The sequence below is a fragment of the Vulpes vulpes genome, chromosome 2, assembly GCF_048418805.1.
Source record: "Vulpes vulpes isolate BD-2025 chromosome 2, VulVul3, whole genome shotgun sequence".
In the NCBI taxonomy this organism is placed as follows: Eukaryota; Metazoa; Chordata; class Mammalia; order Carnivora; family Canidae; genus Vulpes; species Vulpes vulpes.
In genome coordinates this window covers 134,599,562-134,612,645 of record NC_132781.1, presented here as the reverse complement: position 1 = coordinate 134,612,645, position 13,084 = coordinate 134,599,562, and the positions used below count along the sequence as shown (strand labels likewise).

The 13,084-nt window shown below is 36.8% G+C and overlaps 1 protein-coding gene across 2 annotated transcripts in view; it reads right to left on the bottom strand.

Annotated features, from left to right (window-relative positions):
- CWC27 (CWC27 spliceosome associated cyclophilin) overlaps positions 1-13,084 on the bottom strand; it is a 189,121-nt gene that overhangs the window by 25,352 nt on the left and 150,685 nt on the right. The window contains exon 13 of one of the 2 annotated variants that reach the window (XM_026019333.2): positions 10,027-10,130. The exons of the other annotated variant lie outside the window; for it this stretch is intronic. Coding sequence (XP_025875118.1) covers positions 10,027-10,130 — 104 coding nt within the window. The remainder of the gene's footprint in view (positions 1-10,026; positions 10,131-13,084) is intronic. 2 annotated transcript variants of the gene reach the window in all.

Below are 13,084 nucleotides of genomic sequence, written 5' to 3'. Positions count from 1 at the left end.
ATTACCCCAGTACCATGCATGCCCCTCCCTCTCTCACACCTAATATTTCCTGAGCATTACCTTAGAGTTGGGCACTTTGTAACTTTATAATTGCATTACATGCATTTCTCCTTTAATTCTAATAACCTTGAGGTAGATATTGTTATCTCTACAGGTGAAGAAATTGATGCTTGCAATAGAGGTTGCTTGCTCAGCCAGTCTGATTTAACAGCTCTCTGTATAATTAAGAGATAATTCAATACGTAGGATGGCAGAGCCTCCATGGTAGTGTATTTCTTTAGAGGAAAGTGGAAAGTATTCCAAAGATGAGAATGGATGGTATATGCTGTAACCAGCTCCAGAAGGCCAGATACTATGATTTAGGATCAAAGGTCTTTTTGAAAGTGAGGTTGATTTTCCTTTCCACTTTCATTCTATTAATTATGTCTCCATGTTGAAATCACTGTTCTAGAGGCAACATGGACTTTTAAGTGTGACCAAGAGCCTCACCATTTATTACAGTGTGATTTTGGGCAAAAAACCCTAATTTCCTGAGCCACAGTTTCCTCATTTATAGAATGGGACTAACACTAATTATCTGATGGAGTTTTAAGAAACAAATCCACCATAGCTAGTCTCTAACCTATGAGCCCTCTGAGGGTTCAATGAGGGAAGATATCATTAAGGTTCTAATAGGGTACCTGGAATTTAGCACTTGCAAATATCTGCTTCAAGAATGAATTGGCTGGGGATCCCTGGGTGGCGCAGCGGTTTGGCGCCTGCCTTTGGCCCAGGGCACGATCCTGGAGACCCCGGATCGAATCCCACGACGGGCTCCCGGGGCATGGAGCCTGCTTCTCCCTTTGCCTGTGTCTCTGCCTCTCTCTCCCCCTCTCTCTCTGTGCGACTATCATAAATAAATAAAATTTAAAAAAAAGTATGAATTGGCTGGATTCAGAGCCATGTTTATCTCCTGCTGCCAGTAGAATATGAGCAACAAGCATTAAAAAATAGGTATATTTACTTTAAAGTCAAGTATAGGTGACTTGTACTCTTGTCAGTTATTTTTATAATCTTATTAATCTGAATAATTGATAATTGGCTAAAAATATACTTAACAGGTAGTTTTAAAAGAAAGGATGAGATTGTACATTAAAGTAACTCTGTGGGGATCCCTGGGTGGCGCAGCGGTTTGGCGCCTGCCTTTGGCCCAGGGCACGATCCTGGAGACCCCGGATCGAATCCCACGACGGGCTCCCGGGGCATGGAGCCTGCTTCTCCCTCTGCCTGTGTCTCTGCCTCTCTCTCCCCCTCTCTCTCTGTGCGACTATCATAAATAAATAAAATTTAAAAAAAAAGTTGTTTTTTTTTTTTTTTAAAAGAATGAATTGGCTGGATTCAGAGCCACGTTTATCTCCTGCTGCCAGTAGAATATGAGCAACAAGCATTAAAAAATAGGTATATTTACTTTAAAGTCAAGTATAGGTGACTTGTACTCTTGTCAGTTATTTTTATAATCTTATTAATCTGAATAATTGATAATTGCCTAAAAATATACTTAACAGGTAGTTTTAAAAGAAAGGATGAGATTGTACATTAAAGTAACTCTGTGGGGATCCTGGGTGGTGCAGCGGTTTGCGCCTGCCTTTGGCCCAGGGCGCGATCCTGGAGACCCGGGATCGAATCCCACGTCGGGCTCCCAGTGCATGGAGCCTGCTTCTCCCTCTGCCTGTGTCTCTGCCTCTCTCTCTCTCGCTGTGTGACTATCATAAATAAATTAAAAAAAAAAATAAAAAAAAATAAAGTAACTCTGTGGACTTTTGCTAAAACCAAATAGTCTGTGAAAATGTAAACACTCCACTCTTGGGCCCATGGGATCCAGAGGGGTCGGGAGCACCAACCACCTTGTCACCCTTGCCTCAGGACTTGGCCGCTACTGGCCGACCACCAAGGATCCATCATCATGGGGAGACAGGACCTACAGGAAACAGAAACCCACCTTACCTAACTCCGTACCATATATAGACAGAAGCAGCTATCACCCTACACCGACACCACCCTACCCTTCCCTAGAAAGGCCTGCGGGTGTTATCCCCGCGCCACTTCCCGGTCTTCCTCCCCCAACAGCACTTCCATTAAAGCTTGCCTCACCCACCTTTGCCTGGCCTCTCTAGTTCATTTCACTACCAACCCGATCAAACCTGACATCCAAAGCAAAATAAATAAATAAATAAATAAATAAATAAATAAATAAATAAATGGAAATGAAAATAAATCTATAATTTATTAATAATTTATTATAATTTATCTATAATCTGTAATAAAAATAAAATAAAATATAAATAATATAATAAAAATAAATCTTCCTGATAACATTATTATGTTGCCTTCTTGTTTTCTCACTTTGATATTTAAAGGATGTTCAGTACACCGTTTGTGCTGCTGTTTCGCTTGAGCAGAGCCAACAGCACCATGGCCCGGCTAGTTGAGTGCTCTTTGGGCTGCAGCCTCAGCTGAGCTGTGTACCCAGCAGAGCACACTTGGTACCTAGAGGAAGCATCTGACGATAGGCCATGGCTGTAACGGGGATTGTGTAAACTTGCAGTTTTTTTTTTTTTCCTGCCAGATATTGTATGTATGGTGGTTTATATTTCAATATATTGGAGACTTTTCATTTTATTCAAGGAATCTGTTCCATGTTTAAAAGCCTTGATTAAAGAGGAAGTTTTTTATAGTCTAAAAAAAAAAAATGCACAGACCTTACAGACTTCACAAAAATAATTCAAAATGGATGAGAGACCAAAGTAAACAGTAAATAAATTACAGAGATGAGAAGTACGGCACAGGGAATATAGTCAATTAATACTGTAGCAACATTGTGTGGTGACAGAATGACTACACTTATCGTGGGTTAAGTAATGTGGAGAACTGTTGAATCAATGTCAAATACCTGAAACTAATGTAACATTGTATGTTAATTATACTTCAATTAAAAAATGGATCATAGACTTAAATGCAACACACAAAACTGTAAAACTCCTGGAAGATAATATAGGAGAAAACCTTGATGACCTTGGCTATTGGATGCAAAACCAAGGGAATGATCCATGAAAGAAACAATGGATAAGTCGAACTTCACTGAAATTAAAAACTTATGCTCTGTGAAAAACCGTCAAGAGAATAAAAAGACAAGCCATGGGCTGGGAGAAAATATTTACAAAAGACACAAAATATTTGTATTGAATATACAAAGAACTTTTAAAACTCAATAATAAGAAAATGAACAATCTGATTAAACAAGTGAGCAAAAAACCTTAGCAGACACCTCACCAAAATACATACAGTGATGGCAAACAGCATGTGAAAAAATGATCAACATCATAGGTCATTGAGAAACTGCAAATTAAAATAACAATGAACTATCACTCCACACCTATCAGAACAGTCAAAATCCAAAACACTGAGAACACCAAATGCTAGTAAGGAAGTGGAGCAACAGAAACCCTCATTCATTGCAGTGGGAATGCAAAGTGGTCAAGCCACTGGATGACAGTTTTGCAGTTTCTTACAAAATTAAACATGCTCTTACCTATGATATAGTAATCATGCTCCTTGGTATTTGCCCCAAAACTTATGTCCACACAAAAACTTACACATGGATGTCTACACCAGCTCTGTTTATGACTGCCAAAACTTGGGATCAATTGAGATGCCTTTAATAGGTGAACGCATAAGTAAACTGTGCTACATAGAGATAACAGAATATTATTTAGCACCGAAAAGAGAGCCATGAAGCCATAAAAAGATGTGGAGGAACCATAAATGCATATTACTAAGTGAAAGTAGCCAAACTGAAAGCTACATACTCTGTGATTCCAACTATATGACATTCTGGAAAAGGCAAAACTATGCACACTATAATATCATCTGCTGTTGCCAGCATTAGCCAGAAAGTCAGAGATGTACAGAATGATCACAGAGAATTTTGAGGGCAGTGAAACTATTCTGTATGGTACTGTAATGGTGGGCACATGTCATTATACGTTTGCCCAAACCTGAGAATATATATCACTGAGAGTGAGCCGTAGTGTGAACTGTGGCCTTTGAGAGACAATGATGTGTGAATGTAAGTTCATCATTTGTAACAAATGTACCTCTCTGGTGGGGGGTATCGATAGTGGAAGATGGCCGTGTGTTGGAGGGGGGAGGGAAGACAAGGGAATATGGAAACTTTTCATACTTGGTGCTCAATTTTGCTGTGAGTCTAAAACTGGTCTAAAACAAATAAGGCCTATTACAAAACATTTCTGAAAAAGAAAAAAAAAAAACAGTTAAGGACCAGTTTGGAGTTGCTGTGGGCATGGTAAGAATTATGTTGTAAGCAGGTCTAGACCAATAGGTTGGGCACATTTAATTCAGAAAGAATTACTTTGGTACTGCTTGAGAACAATGATCACAAACCAGGAAGCTGAAATAAAGCTTCCCAGGACCTATAGATTGCGTTATTACATTTAACAAAAAAGAATCATCATGACACAATGACACAACGGCTAAAAATGCTTTAATCCACCAATTCTCAAAGTGTGACTTGGGGATCTCTGTGTCTCCAATGTCAATTATTTGCCTTTTTCATTCTTATCCTGTCAATGTACAGAATTCTTCACAGAATACATGATGTGTGGGATCAGAACAGCTGGATGAGAATCCAGCTGCTCCTGTTATGTTAGACATTGGAGTTATGTAAAAAAAAAAAAAAAAAAAGGAAATCAATGCAACTCTTCTTACTAGATTTTCTCCTATGATAGATAATAAAGTGATTCTTTGTAAAAATTTTGTTTATTGTTAACATGACATATGTTTATTGTTATTTTTAAGTGATTTAAATTTTTTAGTTTTAATTTCTAATAAGATAAATATCAGTGGATATATTCTATACAAGTAAAAGCTCTTTGGAGTCCTCACTAATTCTGGAAGTATAAAGGGATCCAGAGACAAAAAAATTGAGACCTGTTATCCTAGCTAATGTAATGGGTAAAGAAAATCTCTCAATTGGCTAATGTGGGCTTTCACTCCTCTCTCAGCATGTGTCCTTTTACCTGTATTTAGGTTTGTCTACACTAACTTATTACCCATGGCTGTGCTTGGCAATGTCCTGATGGGATGAAGTGCAGACTGTAATTAAAATATTCATTTGTAGTTATTGCATCCTTTACTTGATACACCACTAAACCATATACAAATTATAGTATGTGTTATATATAAAAGGTGTTAAAAGCTTTGCCAATGAAATGAAGCTATGTCTTTCAATGGTATCTTAAATGGTTCTAAATGGGGCTAACACTCAATAATTACTTTTACAGGGGGGATCCCTGGATGGCTCAGTGGTTTAGTGTCTGCCTTCGGCCCAGGGTGTGGTCTTGGAGTCCTGGGATCAAGTCCCACATCGGGCTCCCTGCATGGAGCCTGCTTCTCCCTCTGCCTATGTCTCTGCCTCTCTCTCTCTCGGTGTCTCTCATGAATAAATAAATAAAATCTTTAAAAAAAATTACTTTTACATTCACATTATTAAATTTTCACAGTTTTGGATACTCAGACAACTGGTACCGGTTATGCCCACACTATGCTAATTACAGAGGAACACTTGAAATCTACTTCATGCTAAATCTTGGTTCTTGAACTCTAATCTCTAACACAAACAAATTGTGACTGATGGACAAACTAATTTTTGATGCAAGTCCAGGTGCAGTAGTAAAACTGAAAAAAACAAACGAAAAAATAATCTAGATCCAAAAGTTCTAACCTATAAGATTATCTATCTTAGAAGGAGAATTTGTTTAGAACCAAGAACAAAACCACTTAGACCTGAGGATGTTGAGGAGTCATGATGAAATCTGTACCAGTTTATTAAAAACAGAAGCAAACCAGACTGTGTTTGTATTTCTTAAAACTTTACAAGTACAAAGCTAAAATGTTATTCTCTTTCCCTAAGTACTGCAAAGTACCTTAATTAATTCTTGAGATTCTAACAGCCCTAAAAGCAAGTCATAAAAATGAGATTTACATGGGAATATAAACTGGAGTGACATTTTGGGAGGGCCACTTGAAAATATTTAGCAGAAACCTAATATGCATACCCACTGACTAAGAAATTCCAGTTTTGGAATTGATCTGGAAAAAAATGGCAATGATGAAGACACATGGATGTTCATTACAGTGTTGTATATAATTATAAAAACTGGAAAGAGCCTAAATATCCAACACAGGGGTGATCAAGTAAACCATGGTTTATCATATAATTAAATACTATGTGGCCATAATACAAACATAGAAAAATTAATCATAAAGTTATGTATGGCAAGGAAAAGTACTTACCGTACACTGTGAAGGGGAAAAAAGCAAGTATATGATCTCATTTCTGTATACAATATGTATAGGCATAAAAATATCTGGAAGGGTACAAATTAATAGTATTTATTGTTGAGTTTGGGATTACAGGTGATGTTTATTTACTTTCTTTGAGGGGTCTGTATTCTGGTTCTGCTACAGTGAACATCTTTCCTTTATGTAATAAAAATACTTACTTGAGGCAACCATGCAATTGTTAGTGTTTCTCTAATTCTTATGATACTGGATACTGTATGTACTATGGAAAGTGGTAGAGGGGAGAGAGATGAGAAGAGAAGGAGGGAGCAAGGCAGACATATTTTATATTGTTGATTATTTTATCATGTATATTTGTTGTAAAGTATTAGGTTAATCTTAGATTTAACAATCTGGAAAAGATTTCAATGGAACATAGATCACAGGATCACACTCTATTCTCATAGATTTAAATTTTCTTCTCTCCTTGGAGAGCTGATTTTGTTCTGCAGGAGCAGGTGGCTTTCTTTTTTATGTCTTTCTACTATCTTGTCAGACACAGCTCTCTCAAAACTTTTTTGGGAGCTAACCAAGCTTTATCTAACCGAACCCCAAATGGCATATGGACTTCATCCACATGGTCATATGAATCTGTTGGCCGATGACTCCTGCCCTGTATCTAATTGATTTTATGAAGTCCATGCTTGAAGAAAGATTCTAAAGCTATAAGAGTGTGATGCTGTGGGATGAAGGAATGTAGTGGCAAAGAGGCTACTTTAGTTGCTACACTGGAATCTGGGAGCCATCACTGCCACCAAATATTGGCAGCATATATCCCAACAAAGGAAGAATCCTAATAATTTGGAGTGAAAAATTTCTATCATGCATTTCAGCTTAGATCTACTAATAACACTTCTTTAAATGTCTTGTTAGACAGTGAAATCTGGGAATAATTATCAAACACCATATACAGTGTTTACAATAGAATCATATTTCTTTTCTTTCTCTCCCCCCCCACTTTTTTTTTTTTTTTTTGCATAAAAAGGAGAATGCTGCTGAATGGTACCCAAATGTCTGTTGTATACCATGCCAATACGGCAGCTCAGCCAAAAATGCGAATAGAATAGTTTGCCAAGTAAAAGAAAACATAACAAATTGGTAATGGTTTCTATCTTGACAGAAAATGAAAATGATCCCTCAATGTGTGGTCACTCATGCGGACACATAAAAATGTCTGAGAAGCAATCATTTTACCTCAGATAACAGACCCTGACAGTGTAGTACAGCACTGGCTGACTTTCACTTCTTAGAAAAGCGGTAACCGTGACCTACAAAATAGTCTGGTAACCATGTAATTTATGCATAACACACATGCACATGCCATGCACTCATAATATTTGCCATAAATCATTTTGAATACAAGACTTCTTTTCTGAGTGGAATATACTTTATGAGAGATGATCTAAATCACTAGAGACCTGATACAGTTGAATGGGTGTATTGATGAACAGAAAGGATGTTGCTGCTTATCAGGTTACAAAAATTTCAAAGTCTATATTGCAATAAAAAAGGTCCCATGTATTCTGTATGATTCTGTGTCATGCCTTGAACACTAAAGGTATTTTATTAGAATTCGGATAAGACAAATACAAAAAATGTGTAGGTACATAGTTTATAGTTCTGACTTTCTGTTTAAGAGACTGCAATAGAGGGTAGAAATGAACCCCCTGAAGACTCGGTAATGTGTCCTTACCTTATTTACCCTTCCTTTACCACTTATTTTTGTTCCCCAGATGGAGAAGTGGTCAACATCACTGACCATTGATTTTACCATCTGGTAAAGTTTTTCCATTTGTTTACTTTCTAATGAGGATGTTAGAACATAGATTGTACTGTGAAATCACAACAAAAGCAAGAATGACAATTTTAAAAGCACTAATTGACATCTGAAGCTAATGAGGAATTCACAATGAGAGAATACTGAACCAAGTGGCTAGGAAGAACCTTGGGAAGTTAAATGGTCTTGCCAAGTTAAAAGTAAATTTGAATCCTGCGGGTTATGAGTTTCAAATGAAACTTCTGGGTTTAAATTTGTTGGTGACTTTCCTGTTCAATAAAAAAGGACTTAAATGGCTTATAAAAAGGTTAAAAAAACTTATTGGGCATCAAACTGCTCTTACAAAACACCATCTTGATGAGTTAAGTGTAAATGAATCAGAAACACATGGATCATATTTCCTTAAAAAATGCATATGGATTCAAAAATAAGGGGAAGAGGACTTGGCAAAACATTTTTTTGTGTGGTGGCTGAACCCAAAACATTTGAAAGATATTTTGAGACATTCAAGGAATCCAAAATAAAACTAAACCTGTCCAGTCGTATAAAAAACAGAAAGTTCCTCTATGTAATGTGCATTTATCTATATGGGTCAATCAATACTCACTGAGCCTTCCCTTTTGTCAGAGGACTATGGGAGAAGCCAGCTACTGCCTCTAAGCAACTTTGAATTTAAGCAGAAACAAATACACAAAAGTAATAGAAACCAATTAAAAAAGTCTCAGGGTTAAAAAAAATATATAACCTACATCATACAGAAACTATATATTGAGAAATATATAAATACTTAAGGGTCCTAGGGGAGGTAGGATTCATTCCATTCTAATCATCATGCCCTCAGCCCTTTTGATTAAAGTTATGTAGAGTTGTAGAATCTTACTTACTTAAATGCTTTCTTAATAAGTGTTTTTATGTCTTTTTTAGTGTGTGTCCCAGCCTTCTTTCCTCCACCCTCTAGATTTGTGAGTGCTCAACAAATCTTGCTGACTGGTTTCCTGGAGGATGGGAGTGTTGAGCAGTTTTGAAATAGGAGAGAGATGCTGTCTGGCAGAGAGGAGTGAGGCTATGATTCTGGGTTGGGGTAATGGCACATGTGACAGTTCAGAGGCTCCAGAGGGTGAGTCATATGTGGGGGGTGACCCATTGGCTTGCTTGCAGCAATGTGTTCTAGCCAGGGTGGAGTGGGAGGTGAGGGCAGTTAGGTGTGGGGAGTCCTAATATACTACATGTGAAGTCAACTGGAGGACAGAGGAGTGTGATAAGGGAAAGCACGATTCTTATTCCTTTTTTTTTTCTTTTTGCCATTATAGGATAAAGTGCTAAGGATAGGACATGTACGAGTCATTAATTCCTTTATTTCTTATCAGTGTCTTAAAAAGCTGAAAAATAGCCAAAGAAAAAAATAAGTTGACTGTGTATGAATTGCTAGGATCCTGTAGGTCATAAATTTTAAGAGGAACTTAGTAGGATTATGAAATGTATTACTGAGTCCTAAAATGTTTGTGGGAAAGTGTAAAACATTAATGATTTAGAATCTTTTGAAGCTGGTTTCTAGCTGTTTAATGTGGATCTTATCTTTTCCACAATATTAGAAAGTTATTTAGGACAGGGAGAGTGTCACATATTTCTTATATATTTTCTGCTGGCTAGCACAATACTGGGAACACACCAAGCACTCAATAAATGCTTACTCAAGTGAAATGAAGTCAAAAGGTGCTGAGGCCCTGTGATGACAAGGGTTTGATGAAAGGTGAAGTCTGAAGGGAAAAAAAAAGTAGGAATGTCCTAACAGCGTCTCTGCTCTGAGCCTGTCTGTTCACGATTAATACAGAGGAATCAAAAGCCCTTACCATCCTTCATCATCCTCTACTTCTGCTTCAGAAATGTCATTCTCAGGAGTTTCAGCAATTGCTTGAGTGAGTTTAGATTTAAACTGGTTCAGCAGTGCCAGGGTCTGGAATAACAATTGTATTGCTAAGTTTTCTGATAAAGATAAATAGGACTTTATGAGAGACACTGAAGTTTGGTAGAAAATATAATGTGAAACACTAACACATAAAGCACTTAGATAAATTTTTAATTTTGAAGGAAAATATAACAAAATTCCAGCAGTGACTGATATTCACAAACTTTGACAATGCCCTGTTTGCATTTACACTGACATTTTCTCTCAGACATATGTGACTGTTTCCTGATTTGGGGAACATAAATTTGCTTATATAAAAGATGCTTAAACATTAAAATGCATGCTTATTAGTGGCTAATTTTTAATGTCCATCAGAAAAGGAGGTACTTCACTAAAATATGCTGCTAAAACGCCAATAACAAATACTATTTGTCATTGAACAAATTTCCAAAAATGTAAAAAGTTCATTTTTAAGGAAGGTAGAATGGATGAACACAGTAACTCTTGGAAGATGGATAAATGGAAGTGATATTTTCAGAAGCTATTTGTATTTATCACAAACTTTAAATAATTCCCTTTGATTCAATCACTTCAATCCTGAGAATACATGAAGAAAAATAATATGAAACACAGAAAATGGCTTATGCAAAAGATGTACACTGCAGCAGTATTCATACAAGTAGAAGAGTGGGAACATGTTAAAATGTCTGTCAGTAATGAACTAGATAAATTTGCTAAAAAGCAGTGACTATGCTATTACACTATTATTAAAAATTATATTCATGAAGCATTACATTCTATTGTTAAGTAAAAGAAACGGTACATAAATATCATGTTTCAGTAGGTTTTAAAAAAGGGGACATATCTCTGATTCTTGTTTGTCTTCCATGTCCTTCGTGGGTAACAAACAAGTGCCTACAATTTTGTAATCACATTGCACCCTGGCTATAACTCAACAGATGACTCCAGAATTTGAGCAGAGAATAAAAGTCGGAAAAAATTTTTTTATCCTACAACTTAAAAAAGGATGTAATTGTGAAATGGGGTGAAGTACTACCTGTCTAAAAAGCTGCATATCTAATTAAGATCCTGACATATTGAATTCAGTACTAAAATATTCATATTTAAGAAGGAAAAAGGTATTATAATAATAGTTCAGTATGCAAATAACAAATATAAATAGTCACAATAAATTGCTAGGCTCCATAATTTATCTAGGAAATACCATCAAGACCATGGTTCATGAAAAAATTAAGTAGATTTTGGTGGTCCAGAACTTAAGCTCAGTCAAGACAGGTAGTGCAAGGAGCAAAAAACAAAACAAAGGCAGTTATTGCTAAAAATGATAGTGAAAGTGCCTTATATATGCTTTGTAAGTTCTGTAAAATTTAATGCCCACATGGACAACAGATAAAAATATGGCCATAGCTGTTGAATGAGAGGAGTTTGGGGGAAGCACTGTAAATTCCTACAGAATATCCTCAGAGGGATTCCGAGGGCTGCCTATAGTGCATTAGGGTTTAGATATTTGATCTGTTTCCAGAGCAGTAATTAAAAGACTAAGCTCTTCAAACAGTTTTAACAGATAAAGAAGGCATCCCTTGTTTTGTAACCTCACTCATTAAAAAAGACTATTGTGCTTACAAACTTTTATTGTATTTGCTTTATAATAAAAAAAGCTTAATTTAGAAATACTAGAAAACAAAGAGAAGCAAAACAAAAATATCTATTATCCCACCACTAGGAATAATAATTGTTGACATTTTGGTATATATCCTTCAAGGCTTTTGAGGTGTTTTTGTGTGTATGTGTATGAGCTTAGATTACATCTGATGTATATTATATAAGATTTATCTCCATATGCATATTTCTGTATCTATAGCTTAAAGTAAATCCCATCAATTTTTAATGGTGGACTTTTGTACATTTGGAAATGTCTTTTCTGAAGGCATAAAGGAAAATGAAAACAAAGTAGATTTCTTAGTGGAATCAAATTTTAAAATTTCCTAGAAAATTACACGGGACCTGGGTCTTCTTCCTTGAGTTGAAAGTGGCAAGAGCCAATTAACTGGCTACTGGCATTTACTCAGAGAAGGGGGCCTCTAACAAACAAAAAACATCCTCTTGGCTTTTCTTAGCTTCTCCTGTATTCAAGATTGGATTTTCTCTAGCTGCATTCTAAAGGCAAGGGAAGACACGAGGCAGAGAAGCAAACATCACAAAAATAACGGGGCACCACACAGAGTAAAGAAGATAGGATTTGGGGGCTCCTGGGTGGCTCAGTTGGTTAAGCATTTGCTTTGGCTCAGGTCATGATCCTGGGGTCCTGGGAAGGAGCCCCACATGAGGCGGGGAGTCTGCTTCTCCCTCTGCCCCTCCCCTCACTTGCGCTCTCTCTCATGTCTGCTCTTTCTCTCTCAAGTAAAAAAAAAAAAAAGAAGATAGGATTTACATAGAGACATTTCTGTTTGGCATCAGCAGGGGAGTTAGTCTTCTAGTTTTTGCTGAAGGAATGAATGGCCAACTACTTAGAGCATGGCTCTTCAGCACTGTGAGAGCCTTCCTAGCAAGCGGAAACTGTTTTGAAGAGGCCCTGCCTTTGTAGACTTTGTGCATGCATATCTACACAGAAGAGGCTCTTCAACTGGCCTCTGTACCTCTATTCCTGTCCTGGTTTCAGTATGTTCTCTATACTACAGCCAGGTTGGAGGGATCTTTCCAAACTGCAAATGAGATCATGTCACCTCCTTTTTTCAATGGCTCCCCGTTGCTCTTAGGGTAAATATAATAAATTTCTTAATATGGCTCAAAAATGCCTTGCATGAATTGGCTTCTGCTTACCTCTCCAGCCTCATCTTTCTCTTAGTTTATGTTATTGTTATAGTTAATATCTTATAGTTTTTGCAAAGAGATGAAATATTTCTTATATACTCTTCCTTTTGTCTGGCTACCTATCTCCTGTTCAACCTTCAAAGTTCAACTTACTAATCATTTTTCAGGGG